Genomic DNA, 17,781 nt, shown 5'->3' with positions numbered 1-17,781 from the left:
GTAATTGTTGGCCTTATATATGAATATGTATTAGAAAATGAAATTAAAGCAGTGAGTCTTATCTACACTGTTTGCACGCTAATGGCTCTGTGGCCTATTACTGTATATCTAAGTCATGGACCCTCACATGAAAGTGTGCTTCTTTCCCCTAATCACTCAACACCACTGCCTACATCTACACATTAACACCCCTTAAAATGTTTCAGTCTAAAGTGCCTTACAATGTTCTCGACTTTCTTTGCAGAACATGCTGTCTTTGAAAGTGACCCTAACCCATCAACATCCAGCGCTACGGCTCCTTCACGTGCCCCATATACACGCAAAATGCCAAAGACAAGAACCAAGTTCACCATGAGAAAAAAAAAAAGACACATTGCAAAAACACCTGATGAGCGAAGGAGTGCTCACACAGACGCACAGGGACAAGCTCGCGCTGCGGAAACACCTGACCAACGTGAACGATGTCTACGTGCTCGTGCAGACGCACGGCGACGAGCTCACGCTGCGGAAACACCTGACCAACGTGAACAACGTCTACGTGCTCGTGCAGACGCATGGCGACGAGCTCGCGCTGCGGAAACACCTGACCAACATGAACGATGTCTACGTGCTCGTGCAGACGCATGGCGACAAGCTTGCGCAGCGGAAACACCTGATGAGCGAAGGTGTGCGAAGGTGTACAACACAAACGCACGGCGACGAGCTCGCGCTGCGGAAACACCTGACCAACATGAACGACGTCTACGTGCTCGTGCAGAAGCACGGCGACGAGCTCACGCTGCGGAAACACCTGACCAACGTGAACAACGTCTACGTGCTCGTGCAGACGCACGGCGACGAGCTCGCGCTGCAGAAACACCCGACCAACGTGAAAGACGTCGACGTACTAACGCAGACGCATGGCGACGAGCTCACGCTGCAAAAACACCTGACGAGCGAAGGCGTGCTAAGACAGATGCACAGCGACAAGCTCGCGCTGCAAAAAAATTAAATCTGACAATGATGTACCGTGCATGTTCAAACCACCTACTTTACATTACTTAATAGTATTTTTCAAATATTTTATGTTTGAACATTTTGGACAAAATAGCCAATTGTACATCGAGGTGCCTAGATGACCCTAGTGCCCACATATCCTGTATCCGATTTGGACATGCTTGTAGAACATTTCACATTTAAGGCCTAATTTCAACAATTGGTATAAAACCTGTGGATGTCATTGTGGCATAAAAAAATCATGTGGTATAGCCTACTGAACATTACTTCATACTGTTTTCCAAAGCATACTTTTATCATTTACCTTTTCACATTTTGCAAACTGCCAATATCAAAATGCAAAACATACATACATAATACATATCTGGTGTATGGCTGAAGCATTGCATTTCATTTCCTTGTGATTATGGTATGAATAGAACTTGTTACAACTATGTTATAGGAAGTGTGTTGTAGTAGCCTAATGCAGGTTTAAACCTGTTGTGTTTGTATTGTGTTATAGTTATAACTGTGCCAAAATGCATTTTGGGGATTTTGTCCCCCAAAATATTTTTTTCCCACGCGGCTTGCCGGAGTAGATGTCCCTTATTTTAATCTCTGGGAGTTGGCAAACCCTATCCTCATTGTCTCCAATAAGGCTTATACAATTATGCATGGCCTGAGGATTCTGGGTTTACTCATATTATTAGACATTAAATATAATTTGACACTCTTTTGTCTGAAAATAGTTTTAACACAGACTTCCTCGTGTTGCACACTCAAGTCTTCTGGTTGTGCAGAGGAGGCTGTGAATGTTTCTTTCATTCAAGCTGTCTGGAAATTACTATTCATGAATGGCATTGAGACATGCTGAATTGGGTCAGTACTCAACAGTACAATACCAGTTCTGCTATGTTTCTCCCACCCGAGCACCCACGTTATTATTGCTTACCAGTGTACGTAATATTGGCCATTGTTGTGCTTTGGCTGCCCAGTGCCCACAGTTACATTGACTGAAAATAAAACCTACTCAATTGTGGACTTTATTTGAACTTAACTGTCAACCGAGTTTCAAAGTTGACAAATACATCACTACAGAATTGTGGGATTCGTTAATAAATAGACAAGCACATTTTTTATCCACTTTTTATTGATGATGATGATATTGATGAGATACTATTAATGATAAAATGTTTATTAAATAAAGCTTTTTTGTAATTTTGTTAAAACACGTTTCTGCCTTCTGTACAACGAACCGTGTGAGGAGTCACAAATATAATCAGGTGTCTTAGTTGAAGTAGATCTAAGTATTCCCTATAGGGCGCAACTCCCTAGGTGGCGTAGTTTGCTACCAGTTCTCATACCACCCTGTTACAGTAGCAAAGGACTTTACAGTTCCCCCATGGGAGTAGAATTGAGGGAGGAGTTTTGGAATGGCGGTGCTCAAAGCATGCTGGTAGTTGGAGTATAATGCAGTCAAACACATTCTAGAGGAACTCGATTGAATGATAATGACTGCATAATTTTTTTCCCGGTTATAAGACACCAATTTAAGATACGAATACACATTCCCCCTACACACAGTGTTAACTTCAAGTGACTACAGCTTCTTCCAGCGGTGAAATAGTCTTTTAATATCTAACAAAATTGGTTCTATTTTTCTTTTAAATGGATGAAAAGGAAAAACTAACCGCCATTGATGATTGCATTTCCCTGTGAAATAAATAAAGGTTTTTCTATCTGTGGGCTGTAAACATCAGCGCCCTCCGTTCATGACGTATCCTTGATTACACTGGTTCTGCTTAAAACTGGTGGAAACGCGGGCAGTTCCGTGAAAGCATGAAGGTTCCACAAATCTACGAAACTGCTTCAAGTACCAAAGTTCTTACACCCACACAGGGATGCATTGTTCATGGGACGGCCTTGCACGCCTTGCAGGAACCTATTTGTACAGGAGCACACGCAGGCATATACATATACAAAACAACTTTATATTCACACCTCATGAAAGTTTACAAAGGCTCCTGAGTCCTGACTCACACCAGGTGAATTAACATGGGCTACGAAACATTTCTGCAGGTCACACTACATAGCGTAACACGGTAGGCTAGAACACACCACTGATTAGTCTGTATACATTGAAAATAGGCGATCTACAAGCTCACAACGCATAGCAATGTGATGCGTTGTGAGCTTGTAGATTTGCTATTTTCAAAAAAATCTTGAAATAAAATGTGGATTATTTGGAAGCTTTTTTAAACATTCTAACAACACAAATCTGGTACTATGGGCCCCTTGGCACAAAACATTTTTAGATGGGGTTTAGAGACGAATACATATTCATTTGGGGGTCCATGACCAGGCCTGGCTTATCCAAAGTAGGTTGTAGGTGCTGAAGCACAGGGCAGCCACCAACCATGGGGGGCACCAAACGGCCTGGAGAAAGTGATAGAAGACAGAGCTATTGGCGAAAAGTGCCCATGCACGCTTAGTAGCAGCGGCTGCTAAAGGAGCGCTAAAACATTGAAAAGCAAGCCCAAATGGGCAACTGCACTTTAGAAAAAAGCCAAAAAAAACTATATTTACAAGCAACTTCACCAAAAAATAAGAAGCAGACATGGCAACACTGGTTTCTGTGTCGGCAGTATCGCGAGATTCCAAAAATGACGTAGATGTCTGCACCTTAATTTTATATACCTTGCCTGCCGCACACATCAACCACGTGACAACAACAACGGCGCAATGTTGTCATTAAACAACACATTAGCGCAGAAGCCTTTTAAATTCCAGTTGGAACCAGATGGAGACTTTTTCATGGTGGGATCAGAGGTATGTAGCAAATAATGAACTGTTTCTAATGTTTGTCTCCCCAGTGTAAAGCTTCAATGTAGCATTTTACTGCTAGTTGATGCTAAACTGCTAATGTTAGCAATGTTACAATCATTCAAGGTTTGATACACAAATAGTCCAGCTAACAATAACAATAATAATGTAATAACGGTAACATTCTGATGAAGTGTAACTATTTACATCTCTATTTCATGTTACTGGTCTGTGACTCTGTAAAATGAAGACAGTGAATGTTATCTAAAGTTAATCCACTAAACAGTGAATAGTATACCGTAATATAGGGCTGCAACTATCTAAGCTCACAACACGTTAAATGGGCTTGTAGATATTATGTATTTTTGTCTCCGCCAGGAGAGAGAGAGAGAGAGAGAGAGAGAGAGAGAGAGAGAGAGAGAGAGAGAGAGAGAGAGAGAGAGAGAGAGAGAGAGAGAGAGAGAGAGAGAGAGAGAGAGAGAGAGAGAGAGAGAGAGAGAGAGAGAGAGAGAGAGAGAGAGAGAGAGATTTCTTTTTATTTTGGTAATGTATCAGAGTGCAATACACCTCCCAACCATTAGTGTCGCATGGTTGAAAGTATCGGAGACAATTTGGAGAAAATGGCCGGCGATCGGATTAAAATGCTTTTTATTGAACAATACGCGAGATACGGGTACTTATCGCGGTCCGGGTCGCCTTGTAACATCCGTGGCTCGGGGGTAAGCACTTTATATTTGAAATCTGAACGTTTATGTACATGTGAGAGTTGGCAATGTAACAAAAATCGAACACCGCTATAAACCAGGGGGACTCGGCACCAACCATGGCTAAGATTCGCGTTTAAAGTTTGCAGGATGGTCTTGTCTTAACAAAATGCCTCAAATCATAAATGCAGCATTCGATTGCTGTGAAACTTTGCACGCACATTCCCACTACGCTGAGGAAGGCATGCCACGCTTTTAACATTGTCCTGTTATAGCGCCACCAGGAGGCCGATTTTTGCTTAACACATTATTTTTTTATATTACTCCCACAGATTTTGTCCAAACACCACGCAAATCAGTACACATTATCTCTATAGTCATGTGATCAAGACGGATCCGTCTGATTTTTCATATTGTATCCTGATTGGCACATTTCAAACATTGCTGGCCCACAATAACCTAACCTACCTGACTTGGCGAAGACCTGTGCTCCGAGGAGCACTTTCGAGTTTTCATCTCAGAACTCTTACTTTTTACCAGCAAGACTTTTAAACCTTCCTAGTAGTCCTCTGATTTCTTTAACAGGGCTTTCTCACACCTATTTTCTTAATTCTTAACATGTTTACTATAGTTTCTTATCGTGAAGCACTTCAATATTTGTTTCAACAGCTGAGAGCTTTATAAACTCAAATAATTAATGAAATAATGTATTATTATTATTATTATTATTAGTAGTAGTAGTAGTAGTATTTTAGAGGTTAGTGTAGAGAGACACAACAAGACAGTAAACAGAGAGAGAGAGAGTAGGGGAGTGACATGCAGCAAATGGTCCTGTTGGCTGGGAATCCAGGGACTCGATGCCAGGCATTAGAGCCCATGTGGTACATGGTCCAACCAATCTGCTATCAGGTCATCCTGCATTGCGATGATCAAGTGTGTTGTGCTGCAACGTTATATGGCTTTGCTGCATTGTGAAGGTTTTAGCACACAGCAAAGCCATAACATTGCCGTCGGGCAGAAACCTCATATCTCCATATTATTTTTTTTGTAAATGCATGAATTTGTTGTACAATAATGTCTTACAAAAGTAGCAGATCTACAAGCTCACAATGCACTGTGATGTAATCCGTTGTGAGCTTGTAGATCTACTAGTTTAAGCTAATTCTGAAGAAATGTGAAAGTGGTTAAGTCTTTCTGTGGGATATTGAATCAATGGAAACGGTTAAGAAGAGCTTGTGACTAAATAATAACTACATTGGATCCATTGGGAAACAGATGTGTTCCAATTCCCAAGGTTTCCAACAGACAGTGACAATAAGTTTGACCCTGTCCTATCCAGGTGGGAAACTACCTGTGTATGTTCAGAGGGTCTCTGTACCAACACTACCCACTCTTATGGAGGAGGCTGGCCTCAGTCCAGGAGAGGATGAAGATTGTTGCTGCATCAGAAAGTTAGTTATAGAGCTTTGTTTCAATTAAATATACTGACAATAAAAAATATATAAAATTCGATTTCAGATTTCTTCTAAATATGACTGCTCAGTCTTACTCTTGACAAAGCACGACAGGCGCAAGGCAAATGTCACAATGTCAATATCTCGCCTGGTCGAGCAGTATGTCCCTCTTAGGGGGTCATACTTCCATTCCGACATCTCGCCACTCCGACTAGTGGCTTCCGCGTGCGGTTAGGGTTAGGGTTAGGTATAGGGTTCGTTAATGTCGGAAAGGCGACATGTCGGAAAGGCGAAATGCACCCCCCTCTTAGCAGAGCGCTAGAGACCTGGTTGGGGGGATGTTTACTACTAACAACAACACTACATGTTTAGGGCAGTGGTGCTTACAACTTCTGCTGTTAGCAGAATTTGTCTTGAGATATTACCACTCATGTGAAAACACCATGAAATAGAAAGATTCGTTGTCACCAACTCACCATAACAACAAAGTAGAACGAGTACTGGCATTAGACAATGGACATTAAACATGAACATACAATAATTATTTTCTGTCCTATTAACAATCTACAGCAGTAATTCTGGTGAAGGCATCAGAATGTGAAGAGATCTTTGAAGGCAATGATGAGAAATATAAAGCAGGTTCCATCAGCACAGAACCTACAGCAAACTTCAGGTAAGTTCTACCTTCTCTGTAGTTTCTCTAAAGCCAGCACTAGGTGGCTATTAGGACTGAGCTATGGCGTGGGATCTCTGCTTATGTCAGAAGGGGTCTCCAAGGATAAAAGTTTGGGAATCATTGCTTTAGAGGACCGAGGATTGAGCCCTGGGTGACCTTAGTTGACTAAGTATGTTTTAAGTGTCTAAAAGTTTGGATGTTAAAAGTAAGTGTAAGTAGTGCCCTAGCCTTCCTGCTTTCGTGCTTAGAGGGGCGGGTTTAACATCTCGGAGAGAGAATGCGTGTGATCCCATTGGTTCACCGATCTGTCCGTCAGCCTCCGCCCCGTCAACACAACATTTGGAGCGAAGCCCACTGCACTCTGGTTGGTTGGGGAAATGAAACACTTCCTATACCCGGAACACCGACTCGCTCGTCCAGGCTTTTATTTTTTAGCAAAAAGAAAAAAGAAAAGCTTGGAGATCGAGGCTATTGTAAGTGTGACAGTTCCATTTCTTCCTTAGCTTTGATGATGATGACCCTGCAGTGAACCATGAGAATCCCTCCCAAACAGAAGGGATGCTCCCCATTCATCTAGACATGGAGATAGATGGACACAAACTTCCAGATGCCTTCACATGGAAGATGAACGGTATAAACACCCAATATCGCTGTTTCAACAAGTTTCACTACAACCTATTCACATTCTACTTTATATCACAACAATGATGTGCCACATCTGATTGGGAGTTTCTAAATCCCAATTTATACTTAGATGCACACCAGTTGTGTGCCCTGATAACAGCTCTCCAAAGCCTTGACGCATCAAACTGTCTTGTCCTGACTACTACAGATTGCATCAGCATTATAGATTCAAATAATTAATGAATTAATGGCATGAACTTTGATTGTCCCACTTTTGAGAGAACATACCTATAAACATACTGTATACGGTACCTACCTACAAACCCTGTTCTAGAAAGCCTGGCCTACAGCTAAATGTATTCCCAAATCAGATCTTCCTTGCAGGGCTCAGAATTGCAACCGTTTGGTCTCATACGCTCCTGAAATATAGTATGTCCCCTCAAAAGTGGGATAGTCTAAGCTAATTATCATTAATTACAATTATTTGTATGACAATTAATGGTCATCTAAAATGTCATGATCATAACAGTTCTACCAACCTGATCACCTGATGCGGTCTGTAATAGTGAGGACAAGTCAGTTTGATGTGTCACGGCTTTGCAGTGCTGTTTTCGGGCCACAAAACTGACAAGCAACGAAGTATAAATCCCAATATGTCATGCAGCACACTTATTAATATTTTGGGTAAAGTAACAAAGTATATCAATTCAAATTCCTTTTCCGAATATGCATTTTGAGATTAGAAGGATTCTTGCTTAACCGTTTAAGCCTTATTTCTCAAAACACCAATCCTTAATTAGAAACTGTTTGGTCAATGTAAGCAATGATACCTATTTTTTTACATGGAACATGGAAGACACTAATCATGGAATTACATTTAAGGAATCCCAATAGTCACCATCATGTTATTTATCTGCTCCTAGACACACACATGGTTGTGTGCAAAGAGGAGATCTCTCCTGAACCGGAGAGGAGCCCCAGTCCTCTCCAAGAGGAACCAGAGCCTCCACACATTAAAGAGGAACAGGAGGAGTTACTTCAAAGACCAGAGGAGCCTGATGGATCAATGATGACATCACTAGCAGTGAAACGTAAAGATGATGATGAAGAAGAAGAAGACATCTCTTCATATTGTTCTGCAGTTGAAATTGAAGTTGAACTTGAATCTGACACTGAAGTCACTGAAGACAGTGATGAGTGGGAGGAGACCAGTGGAGGTCAGTCAGCTTTAAACACACTGAAATCACACAAGACACTAAATGTGGAAGGACACACATGGTCCTTGAGCAATAAGCTGTCCCAGGACAGGACTAAATCCCCTAGTTGAGCATTGTGTAGCAAAACAACATGGGGATTCATACAGGGGAGACATTATTTAGTTCATGAAGTGAGTGATTGATCTTTTCTTGATTCTTCTAGCTGACTAATGGAAAAATGAACAGAAAAAGTCAAAGATGAACTAATGTGGGGTTTACAAAAACATGCCAATAAAAGAAAATCAACATGACAAACACGAATAATTGATTTTGGTAACATGATTAAAGTGATAATAGTAATTATAAAACCTAACGTCATAATTTATTATATTTTCTCACTTTTCTATTCTTAGGTGATATATCATTATCTCCTGTGACATCTAACAGTCCTGCTGCCAAGCACCAACACCCACTAAGAGATGAACCTTCCACTTCTCTTCTGGCTAATCCAACAGCGGTGGTCCTTCACAAACACCCTCTGAACATGTTTCACCAGGCTCTCCATCCACCAGCAACCCTGCAGCAATGCAGCAGTGATGAGGAGGAGAATGTTAATCATTCTGACACGTGGTGGGAACCAAAAGACGACAGTGGCAATAACTCTGATTGGTCGTACTTCCGCTCAAATTCCCGGTCAAAAAATAAGACGAAGAGGCAGAAGAAAATCAAAAATCTCAACAAAGATGTCACTTCAAAGACCAAAGGTAACTAACCGAGGGCCGTGGTTTCCGGGACTCAGTGCATGGAAAATGGTTCAACATCACTTAATCTCTCTTTTCTCTGGCTTAATGAAAAGGAAGTTTGTCACAATGTGTTACAGACAGAAATGAAAGAATATTAGTTAATTTGAGAGAATCCCTTCATTTTTACCTTATACTTGAGCAACAGACACGAGAGGGAGTGCTTTATTGATGCTATCGCATAAAATGGGAAGAAAATAAAATCCACTATCTTGGAACATCCGGTCTTGAACAGGGGTGCAATACGTTAGTCCGACAGCGCATTCCTCCGACAGCGCAGTGCTCCGACATTAAACAGTAAACCCGAACCAAACCCGCACCCTAACCCTAACCGCACGCGGATGCCACATAGTCGGAGAAAAGGTCTGTCGGATTAACGCATGCCTCCCCTTGAACAGCAACCGGAAACAAATGCTAATCGCTGGAAGGTCAGCAAGAGCGGGTCCTCACTCAGTACAACAGTAGAAGCCCTAGAAATGTATCATGAATTTTAAAATGAATGACACCATAATTTACAAAAACGCATATCATGGTATTTGAAAGAAGACATTAAACTAGCGACTGAGAGCATAAAGTAGTCATGACAATGATTACTAAGGTAGGGGCGACGAATGGCGACTCCTGCTAGGCCAAGAATTAAAACTTCAGGGAATGTGGCACTTCCTTATTGGCCTCATTTAAAAAAACGGATGTTTGCTACCTGGGTTATTGGCACAGCTGTGTTGCGGCCTTATTATGACACAAAGCAGACTGTCATCACCCTGTTCTTTTTATACAATTGTTACCAACACAGTATAACATATAATAAAAATGTATTCATATTGTTGAGCAGTTCACGTGTGATCTACGTTTCCTTGTAAATTCATGGAGTCTTGACTGAGACAATAAGTTGTCCCTGTTGAATTAACTAGCCAAATTCCGATAAACAGAGATTTCGCAAACTATATAATTACCACACATAGAAAGACCAAACTTTAGTGTTAGTCTGCAATTATTATATTATTTCTTATTATTTTTAATTATTATTTTTGTATTAATATTTAGTTTTGATTTAGTATTACATTATTCATATTTAGTTATTATTATTATTATTATTATTATTATTATTATTTTCCTGGCACTAGTATTAAACAGACCAAACTGGTTGCATAAAAAAAATAAAGTAAAGATAAGATAAATCTAATACAACTTAACATAATTACTTCAAATGAATGCCTGAATGATCCTCATTGTCTTTAGTAAGGCTTGTGCAATTATGCATGGCCTGAGGATTCTGGTTCATATTATTAGACATTAAATATAATTTGTCCAAACATAGTATTTATTAACACAGACTTCCTAAGTCCTCTGGTTGTGCAGAGGAGGCAGTGAACGTTTCCTTCATTCAAGCTGTCTGGAAATTACTATTCATGAATGGCATTGAGGCTGAATTGGGTCAGTACTCAACAGTACAATACCAGTTCTGCTATGTTTCTCCCACCTGAGCACCTACGTTATTATTGCTTACCAGTGTACGTAATAGTGGCCATTGTTGTGCTTCGGCTGCCCAGTGCCCACAGTTACATTGACTGAAAATAAACCCTACTCAATTGTGGACTTAAATTGGACTAACCTGCCAACCGAGTTTCAAAGTTGGATACTGTTATTTACTGTTTCATATGGGGACAAATACATCACTACAGAATAAGTGAGATTCGTTAATAAATGGACCAGCACATTGCACACATTTTTCAAATTCATTCACGAAAAGTAGGTGAGTAGCTATTGATAAGCTAGATGGATACCTTTAATGATCCTGTGGGGGGAATCTTTGTTGCCCAGAGGCAGCACAGCAGTACAGAGTTACAGGTAAGGAGTAAGGAAAGTACTGTTGTATACAGCAAAATACAAGGCAAGACAAAAAAAAAACACTGTCAATACGGAACAACAGTATACAGTAGTACATACCTATACAACTGTCCTGCACTATGCAGGAAAACAACGGGTGCAATACGTTAGTCCGACAGCGCATTCCTCCGACAGCGCAGTGCTCCGACATTAAACAGTAAACCCGAACCAAACCCGCACCCTAACCCTAACCGCACGCGGATGCCACATAGTCGGAGAAAAGGTCTGTCGGATTAACGCATGCCTCCCGAAAACAACACAAGGTTATAGTGTCTCACCATATCCCACCCAAAACAAATAAAGTGTCCATTACAATTAGTGCAATGCGAAAGAAAAGTGACAGTGTTCACAGTGAAATCAGTACAATAACCATACCTTAAAAATGTCATTAGAGGTCATGGTCATACTGTGTGAGACCTGCCAAGTCTTCACCCCGGGTAGGTGAATCTGTTGTTTCCTCTCTTGCTCAGATGCCCCACGATATCTAGGTGGAGGGGATGGGAGGAGGTTCTCCATGATAGCATCCTCGGTCTCAGTTGATTCAGTACCAGCCGCTCAAAAGTCTTCATGACATGTGACGTCAAAGCAAATGGCCTGTAGTCATTGAGGACCGAGAGACGACTTTTCTTGGGCAACGGGACAATGCAGGAAGACTTTCATAGCTGTGGCACCCTCCCCGTCTTCAGGGAGAGGTTGAAGAGCTCTGTAAAAGGGACAGCTAGCTGCTCAGCACACACCTTTAGCACCCGAGAGTTGATGTTATTTGGTCCCGCTGCTTTCCTGGTGTTGGTCTGGGGCGAGCTGACGCCTCACTTGCTTGATGCTGAGGATCAGATAGTTCAGTAGCTTAACCCCATTTTTTTACATTATCGAAACGAAGCGGATAAAAGCACCAATGTTTTTATGAGGCTTCTTTAGGACCTACTGGTGGATTCTAGCCTTGGGTACCAAACTTTATTTTGAAAATTATCCATACAATTATACATATATCAATATCCATAAAAAAAACTGTCCGATTAACTTTTTGGCCTATAACTCTTGAACCGTAGGTCATAGCATCAACAATCTTTTTCCCTGGACTCCTTGGATCATGACGCAACTTCCCATATAGGTCCCGCCCATTTCCGACGCCATTTTGCGTTATCTTCAAAACACATATTTTGCTATTAGTCCTACAAATTTGGTCCAAAACTCACACAAATCGGCACACACTCTTTTCTTTGGTCATGTGATCAAGATTTATCAGTCAGATTTTTCATATTCCCTTTGGATTGGCTACGATTGGCTTCTGCAATTTGTGGCAAATCATGAACACGGCATCCTATCTTTCCCAAATGTTTATGTTTTATGGGGCTATTAATAAACGCAGAGCCAATGCGATTTCACTTCCACCCATAGGGGGCGCAACAAATTCTACAAATATCACTGTTTTTGCACCAAATGAATGGTCTTGTGAGTCATGTGACAATGACCGTCCAACAGGCTTTTGATATTCCACACTGTTTGCCTGTAATTGGGTTCAAATAAAACACATTTGATGAGTATGCAGATGACATTTTCATCCATTTTATCTGCTGAAGCAGCTGCAGGAAACCAAGCGGTTGGATGTTGTATGGAACACATATATCCCAGATAGTTTGAAGGAGTCCACCCACCAAAAGAGAGGACAAGGTGTTCACAGGAAAGTGTCAGGTCAGACAAAGCTACCAGGCAATTGGATGGATTTTCTTCTTGACCAAACAAATAAGAGGGAGCTGTTTGCCTTTTTGACTTCCAGAACAGAAAAGTTCAACTGGCCACCATCCAAAGTTGTATATGTCACATCAGGGCAAGCTGTGTCGTTTTTTTTTGTTCCAGTAGTACCATGACCTGTTGCAATCATGAGGAGGCAGACATGATTCTGGTTCATGTACGGCATGCACTGGAGCAAGAAGCAAAAACTATCCTAGTGTGTACTGTGGACACTGATGTCATAGTGATCCTTGCAGGCTTGTTCCATGATTTAGTTACGATTCAACCTTTGGCTGACATCTGGGTGGATTTTGGCATGGGCAAAAAATACAGACTTTACCACATCAACAACATCTGTACATTTCTGGGGGAGACAAAATCTTCCTTTGAGCTCCATCAACCAGACTAGAAAATAACTCTTCTGTCATGGGAATAGTTTGATGGAGAAACTGCCACCCACCCAAGATGCACTACTTCAACATGTTAAGCGGGCAGTGTATCAAGCAGGCATCTGGTCGACCAGCCTACAAACAGAACAAGTTATATTCCTTCCCCACATGAGTATGGATGGACCAAGGAATCGGAGGCATGGGTGCCAGTTTGGATGACAATTCCAGAAGTCTCCAGAGCATGCTGAGAGCTGATCAAATGCTCTTGTAAAGGAGACTGTTCCACCTGCAAATTTGGCAAATCACTGGACTGTTCACCACTTTGCAATTGCAAATATTTGACTCACAAGACCATTTGCACTTGATTTGGTGCAAAAACAGTGATATTTGTAGAATTTGTTGCGCCCCCTATGGGTGGAAGTGAAATCGCATTGGCTCTGTGTTTATTAGAGGACCCTCAGGGTCCACTAATAAAGGGTGTTCAATAGCACTGATTTATGGAAAAAAAAAATCAAAAGCGGAAACATGGAGTTAGCTGGTTCCTGCCGGACAGCAACGATATGAATGTTTGCTCAAATCTGTTCCATAGATGATGGCGTGTTTACAAGAACTCACTCACTTTTTTCTCTCTCTCTCTTTCTCTCTCTCAGGAATGAGTTCCCAGTCTTCCCAGAGTCAGGTCCTCTCTTGTTCTGAGTGTCCGAAGGCCTTCACATCTCAGGTTCGCCTTCATAAACACATCAAGCAAAGCCACAACGACCTCTACTGCCAAATGTGGAGGAATGGACCGGTCACCTCAGCAGCCTTTGAACGTATCACAAACTCAGTCACCAGCAAGAAGCATAGAGACACAGATGAACCGAGATCCTACAGTTATCAGCAGTTTACCAGGACTTCAACTCAGCTAGAAGAAGTAAACACTTGCACAGACTCCCTTAAACACACAGGAAAGAAAACATACTTATGTAAACATTGTGACAAGAGTTTCCCTCGGTCATGTGACCTGAAGACACACCAGGTTGTCCACACTGGAGAAAAACCTTTCCACTGTATGCACTGTGACAAGAGTTTCCCTCGGTCATTTGACCTCAAGACACACCAGGTTGTCCACACTGGAGAAAAACCTTTCCGGTGTAAACACTGTGACAAGAGTTTCAGTCAGTCAGGTGGCCTGAAAAGACATCAACGTGTCCACACCGGAGAAAAACCTTTCCATTGTACACAATGTGACAAGAGTTTCGGTCGGTCATTTGACCTGAAGAGACACCAGTTTGTACACACTGGAGAAAAATATCTCCACTGTGAACACTGTGACAAGAGTTTCAATCTTTTAAGTAGCCTTAACAAACACCTTCGTGTCCACACAGGAGAAAAACCTTTCCATTGTAAACATTGCGACAAGAGTTTCAGTCAGTCATGTAACCTGAAGTCACACCAGCGTATCCACTCTGGAGGAAAACCAATTCATTGTAAACAGTGTGACAAGAGTTTCAGTCGGTCAGGTTATCTTAAGAAACACCAGCATGTCCACACAGTAGAGGGTAGCACGGGTCTGCCCGGAACCGAAGATCCGATGCCCGAACCGAGAACCGAGCCGATTCTGGGCCAAAATATTGACTTGTCCCTCGGGCACGGGTCGGATCAGTTCCAATTGCCACGGGTCTTGGTCGGATCCATTTGAAATGGATAGACCCGTATGGACCCGTGAGGACCAGACGACCAGCTTTTTGAAATTATTATTATTATATTAATCTCTCTCATTCACTGCCAGAGTAAATAAATAAATAATCACCCACTGCCAGCAATTTTTCGTTTTCCTTACCTTTTCAACTAGTCACATACTATTTATCTCCAGTACGAGGAATCCCCCGATCATAGCTAAAGGGTTTCACTGTGCTTCCGCTGAAAAAAAAGTTATGTCATCGCGACCCCCCGTTCGCTTGTTATAGGCCGTTGAATATAGCATGTCTGGTCAAAAATGCAGAGTAAAACCAGGGAGGGAAGATACTTATCCATCCACTCCCATGATATGGGAAAAATCGGAAAGACTGTTCCGATGCAACAAAGTGTTGCGTATCCGGGTTCCGCTATGGTAAACTATCACCCGGCAGTGATGGGCACTAACCAATAGGACAGATACGACCTGTGTTCTCTCCACTGGGCGGGTTTGTCAATTGTAGTTTTCTTGCAGGGGAAATGCAAGGCAGACGAGCCAGAACAAACATATAACACATGCACTCGTATTTCAATAAATGTAAACATCCTTATTTATTTGTGGCGAATGGCCTGAATACTTTGCACTGTTTAGTTTACCCCAACTGAATAGCTTATGTGAGCATAATAAAGAATAGCTGAATAATAAATTAAATTACTAATTTTACTAAATTTATTTGTATTCATTTTACAGTTTCACATACAAACGTGGGCTACAAAAAACTAAACATCTCTGTGCTTTATTGTTGTTTAAATTGCACTCTTTTACCATATGAATCTGTCATTCATAATTATTGATGTAATTCGCATGTATTTGTATGTCTGTAACCGTTAGTTTGTTAATGTGGGCAACGAGACCAAAGTTCTTTTATTTGCTTATTGCTTGTCAGAATTAACTGTTATTCCCTCATGCTAAAAAACAAACAAAAAAAAACGTTATTTTACCTTTTTAATACTTTCTATTTTATGTTATGCTCCAACTGCTGTTCAGCACTTTCTAACTGACTTTTTGAAAAGTACTATATAAATAAATGTATTATATTATTATTATCTAGCCTACTATTCTCAGTCAAAACGGACCTACATTTCTTGGACGCTTTTTTCTGTTAACACCAAATCTTTGCCAAAGATAGCCGATCTACAAGCTCACAACACGTCGCAGCACGACACGTTGTGTGCTTTGGCTTATGTTCCCCCCATGCTGGGGTTCATGTGGTTAATACTATGATAATGTAATGGTTTTCATTTTGTCAAGGTGCACTGTTTTCATATCGCCATCCGTGAAAACAGCACTGCCCACCAGCTGCTCAAAGCCGGTATCAAGTAATCAAAGATATCAAGAAATGGCCCTAAGTGCTGCATGGGCTTGCAACCATACGGCTCGCTCAACTTGTCACGTGTGTGTGGACGCAGCTATACTGTGCTGTCTGACAGGGTTACATGGCGCCTTTCCGACATGTCGCCTTTCCGACGTTAACGAACCCTATACCTAACCCTCACCCTAACCGCACGCGGAAGCCACTAGTCGGAGTGGCGAGATGTCGGGATGGAAGACGGTTACCGTCTGACAGGTCCTCGCACTTGGACCTGGTCCTTATGCAATGAGCTGAAAAACTACTCAAATTGAATGAATGTGATGACTTTAATTACTATTATTCAAACTGTGTGTGTGTGTGTGTGTGTGTGTGTGTGTGTGTGTGTGTGTGTATGTGTGTGTGCGCGCGCGCGCGCAGAACTAAACAGCATTGTGCTTTGGCTGCACACTTTGTACAGTATGTATGACCATGGAATCTGTTTTGTTTATTTTGTTGTTAACCTTTTTAACAAGAAGGTTAATCCTATATTATCAGAATTAACTTTACTGTCACATTAGGTGGAAAGAAGTGTCAAATGGGTGAAATTGTTTTCTTTTTCATGCACACTTTATATTTTCCGTGAGAAGGGTCAAGTCCACATAAGGTACAGGTAATTCCATATTGGTATGTGAATAACTTTTAGATTTTGTATTTTGGAGGAAGAGTGGCACCTCAATGTCAATGTGGCTATTTCCAAAATGTAATAATTTGGAAATGTTCTAACCATTACTTCGTACCACACACACGCACGCACGCACGCACGCGTGTGTGTGTGTATGTATGTATGTATGTATGTATGTATGTATGTATGTATATATATGTGTTCTTTTTGGGGGGGGGGGGGATTTGCCAATTTAACATTGAGGTGCCACCGTGCCACTCTTCCTTGGTGCCCACTCTTCCGGTTACCATGCAAGCCTAGTCTGGACCCGATTAATTCGGGCTGGCTTGGGCCAATTTATAAATGAATGTGTCAGGCAGGGCGGGCACATTACAACTCATCAACCATTTCACAGCGTTGAATTGAACCTCTCAGATGAGTCTATGTTACGTTAATGTTAGTTATATTATGTCAATTAAGTTAGATAGGCTACTTTATAGTTTCTGAATGTCTGACAGCCTGACGAGTGGGAGAGAGACACACAGCGCTCCCTGATGCAAAAGCTTTGTCCTGGGGGACAACCAGCGCAGGGACGTGCACAGATAGACTCTAGGTGGTGCTACAGCTCCTGCCCTTTGCCCTCTTGACCAGAAGTGCCCACAGCAGGGGTCTTCAACAGGGGGTCCGGGATCCCTAGGGGGTCCTCAGAGTTACTACAGGGGGTCCGCCAAATCTTTATGTGATACGATTTTTCTTTTTACCATAACTACTCGAAACCTAGCATCCCTTTTCTGAGGAGAACTTTAGCCAAAAATAGCAGATCTACAAGCCCACAACGCCTTGCGCTGCGAGG

At 41.7% G+C, this 17,781-nt stretch overlaps 2 protein-coding genes across 4 annotated transcripts in view; both read left to right on the top strand.

Annotated features, from left to right (window-relative positions):
* Positions 1 to 2,132, top strand: part of LOC311057839 (SWI/SNF-related matrix-associated actin-dependent regulator of chromatin subfamily B member 1-like) — a 56,539-nt gene extending 54,407 nt beyond the window's left edge. For 2 of the 3 annotated variants that reach the window (XM_084074947.1, XM_084074946.1), the window contains exon 8: positions 245 to 2,132. In XM_084074947.1, the coding sequence (XP_083931073.1) occupies positions 245 to 1,044 (800 nt within the window). In that variant the 3' untranslated portion in view covers positions 1,045 to 2,132. The remainder of the gene's footprint in view (positions 1 to 244) is intronic. The other variant, XM_084074948.1, reaches the window with a different exon arrangement.
* A 1,561-nt stretch (positions 2,133 to 3,693) lies between these two features.
* On the top strand, positions 3,694 to 15,873 carry LOC311057840 (uncharacterized protein). The gene is made up of 7 exons (XM_084074950.1): positions 3,694 to 3,804; positions 5,842 to 5,953; positions 6,527 to 6,629; positions 7,136 to 7,263; positions 8,180 to 8,473; positions 8,866 to 9,216; positions 13,910 to 15,873. Exons 1-7 carry the CDS (start codon positions 3,718 to 3,720, stop codon positions 14,938 to 14,940), a joined length of 2,106 nt encoding a protein of 701 aa, XP_083931076.1. The 5' UTR covers positions 3,694 to 3,717; the 3' UTR covers positions 14,941 to 15,873.
* The last annotated feature ends 1,908 nt before the right edge of the window (positions 15,874 to 17,781 follow it).

The sequence above is a fragment of the Gymnoscopelus microlampas genome (genome assembly GCF_963454915.1).
Source record: "Gymnoscopelus microlampas genome assembly, chromosome: 12".
In the NCBI taxonomy this organism is placed as follows: Eukaryota; Metazoa; Chordata; class Actinopteri; order Myctophiformes; family Myctophidae; genus Gymnoscopelus; species Gymnoscopelus microlampas.
The sequence above is the reverse complement of the archived record's forward strand: the minus strand, read 5'-3'. Positions and strand labels throughout refer to the sequence as shown.

What these genes read in the sequence shown, in the direction of transcription:
- LOC311057840 (XM_084074950.1), top strand. Translation starts at nt 3,718, where the DNA reads ATGTTGTCATTAAACAACACATTAGCGCAGAAGCCTTTTAAATTCCAG. An exon ending in GATTGTTGCTGCATCAGAAA is followed by an intron (nt 5,954 to 6,526) that starts GTTAGTTATAGA and finishes AACAATCTACAG; the next exon opens with CAGTAATTCTGGTGAAGGCA. An exon ending in GAACCTACAGCAAACTTCAG is followed by an intron (nt 6,630 to 7,135) that starts GTAAGTTCTACC and finishes TTTCTTCCTTAG; the next exon opens with CTTTGATGATGATGACCCTG.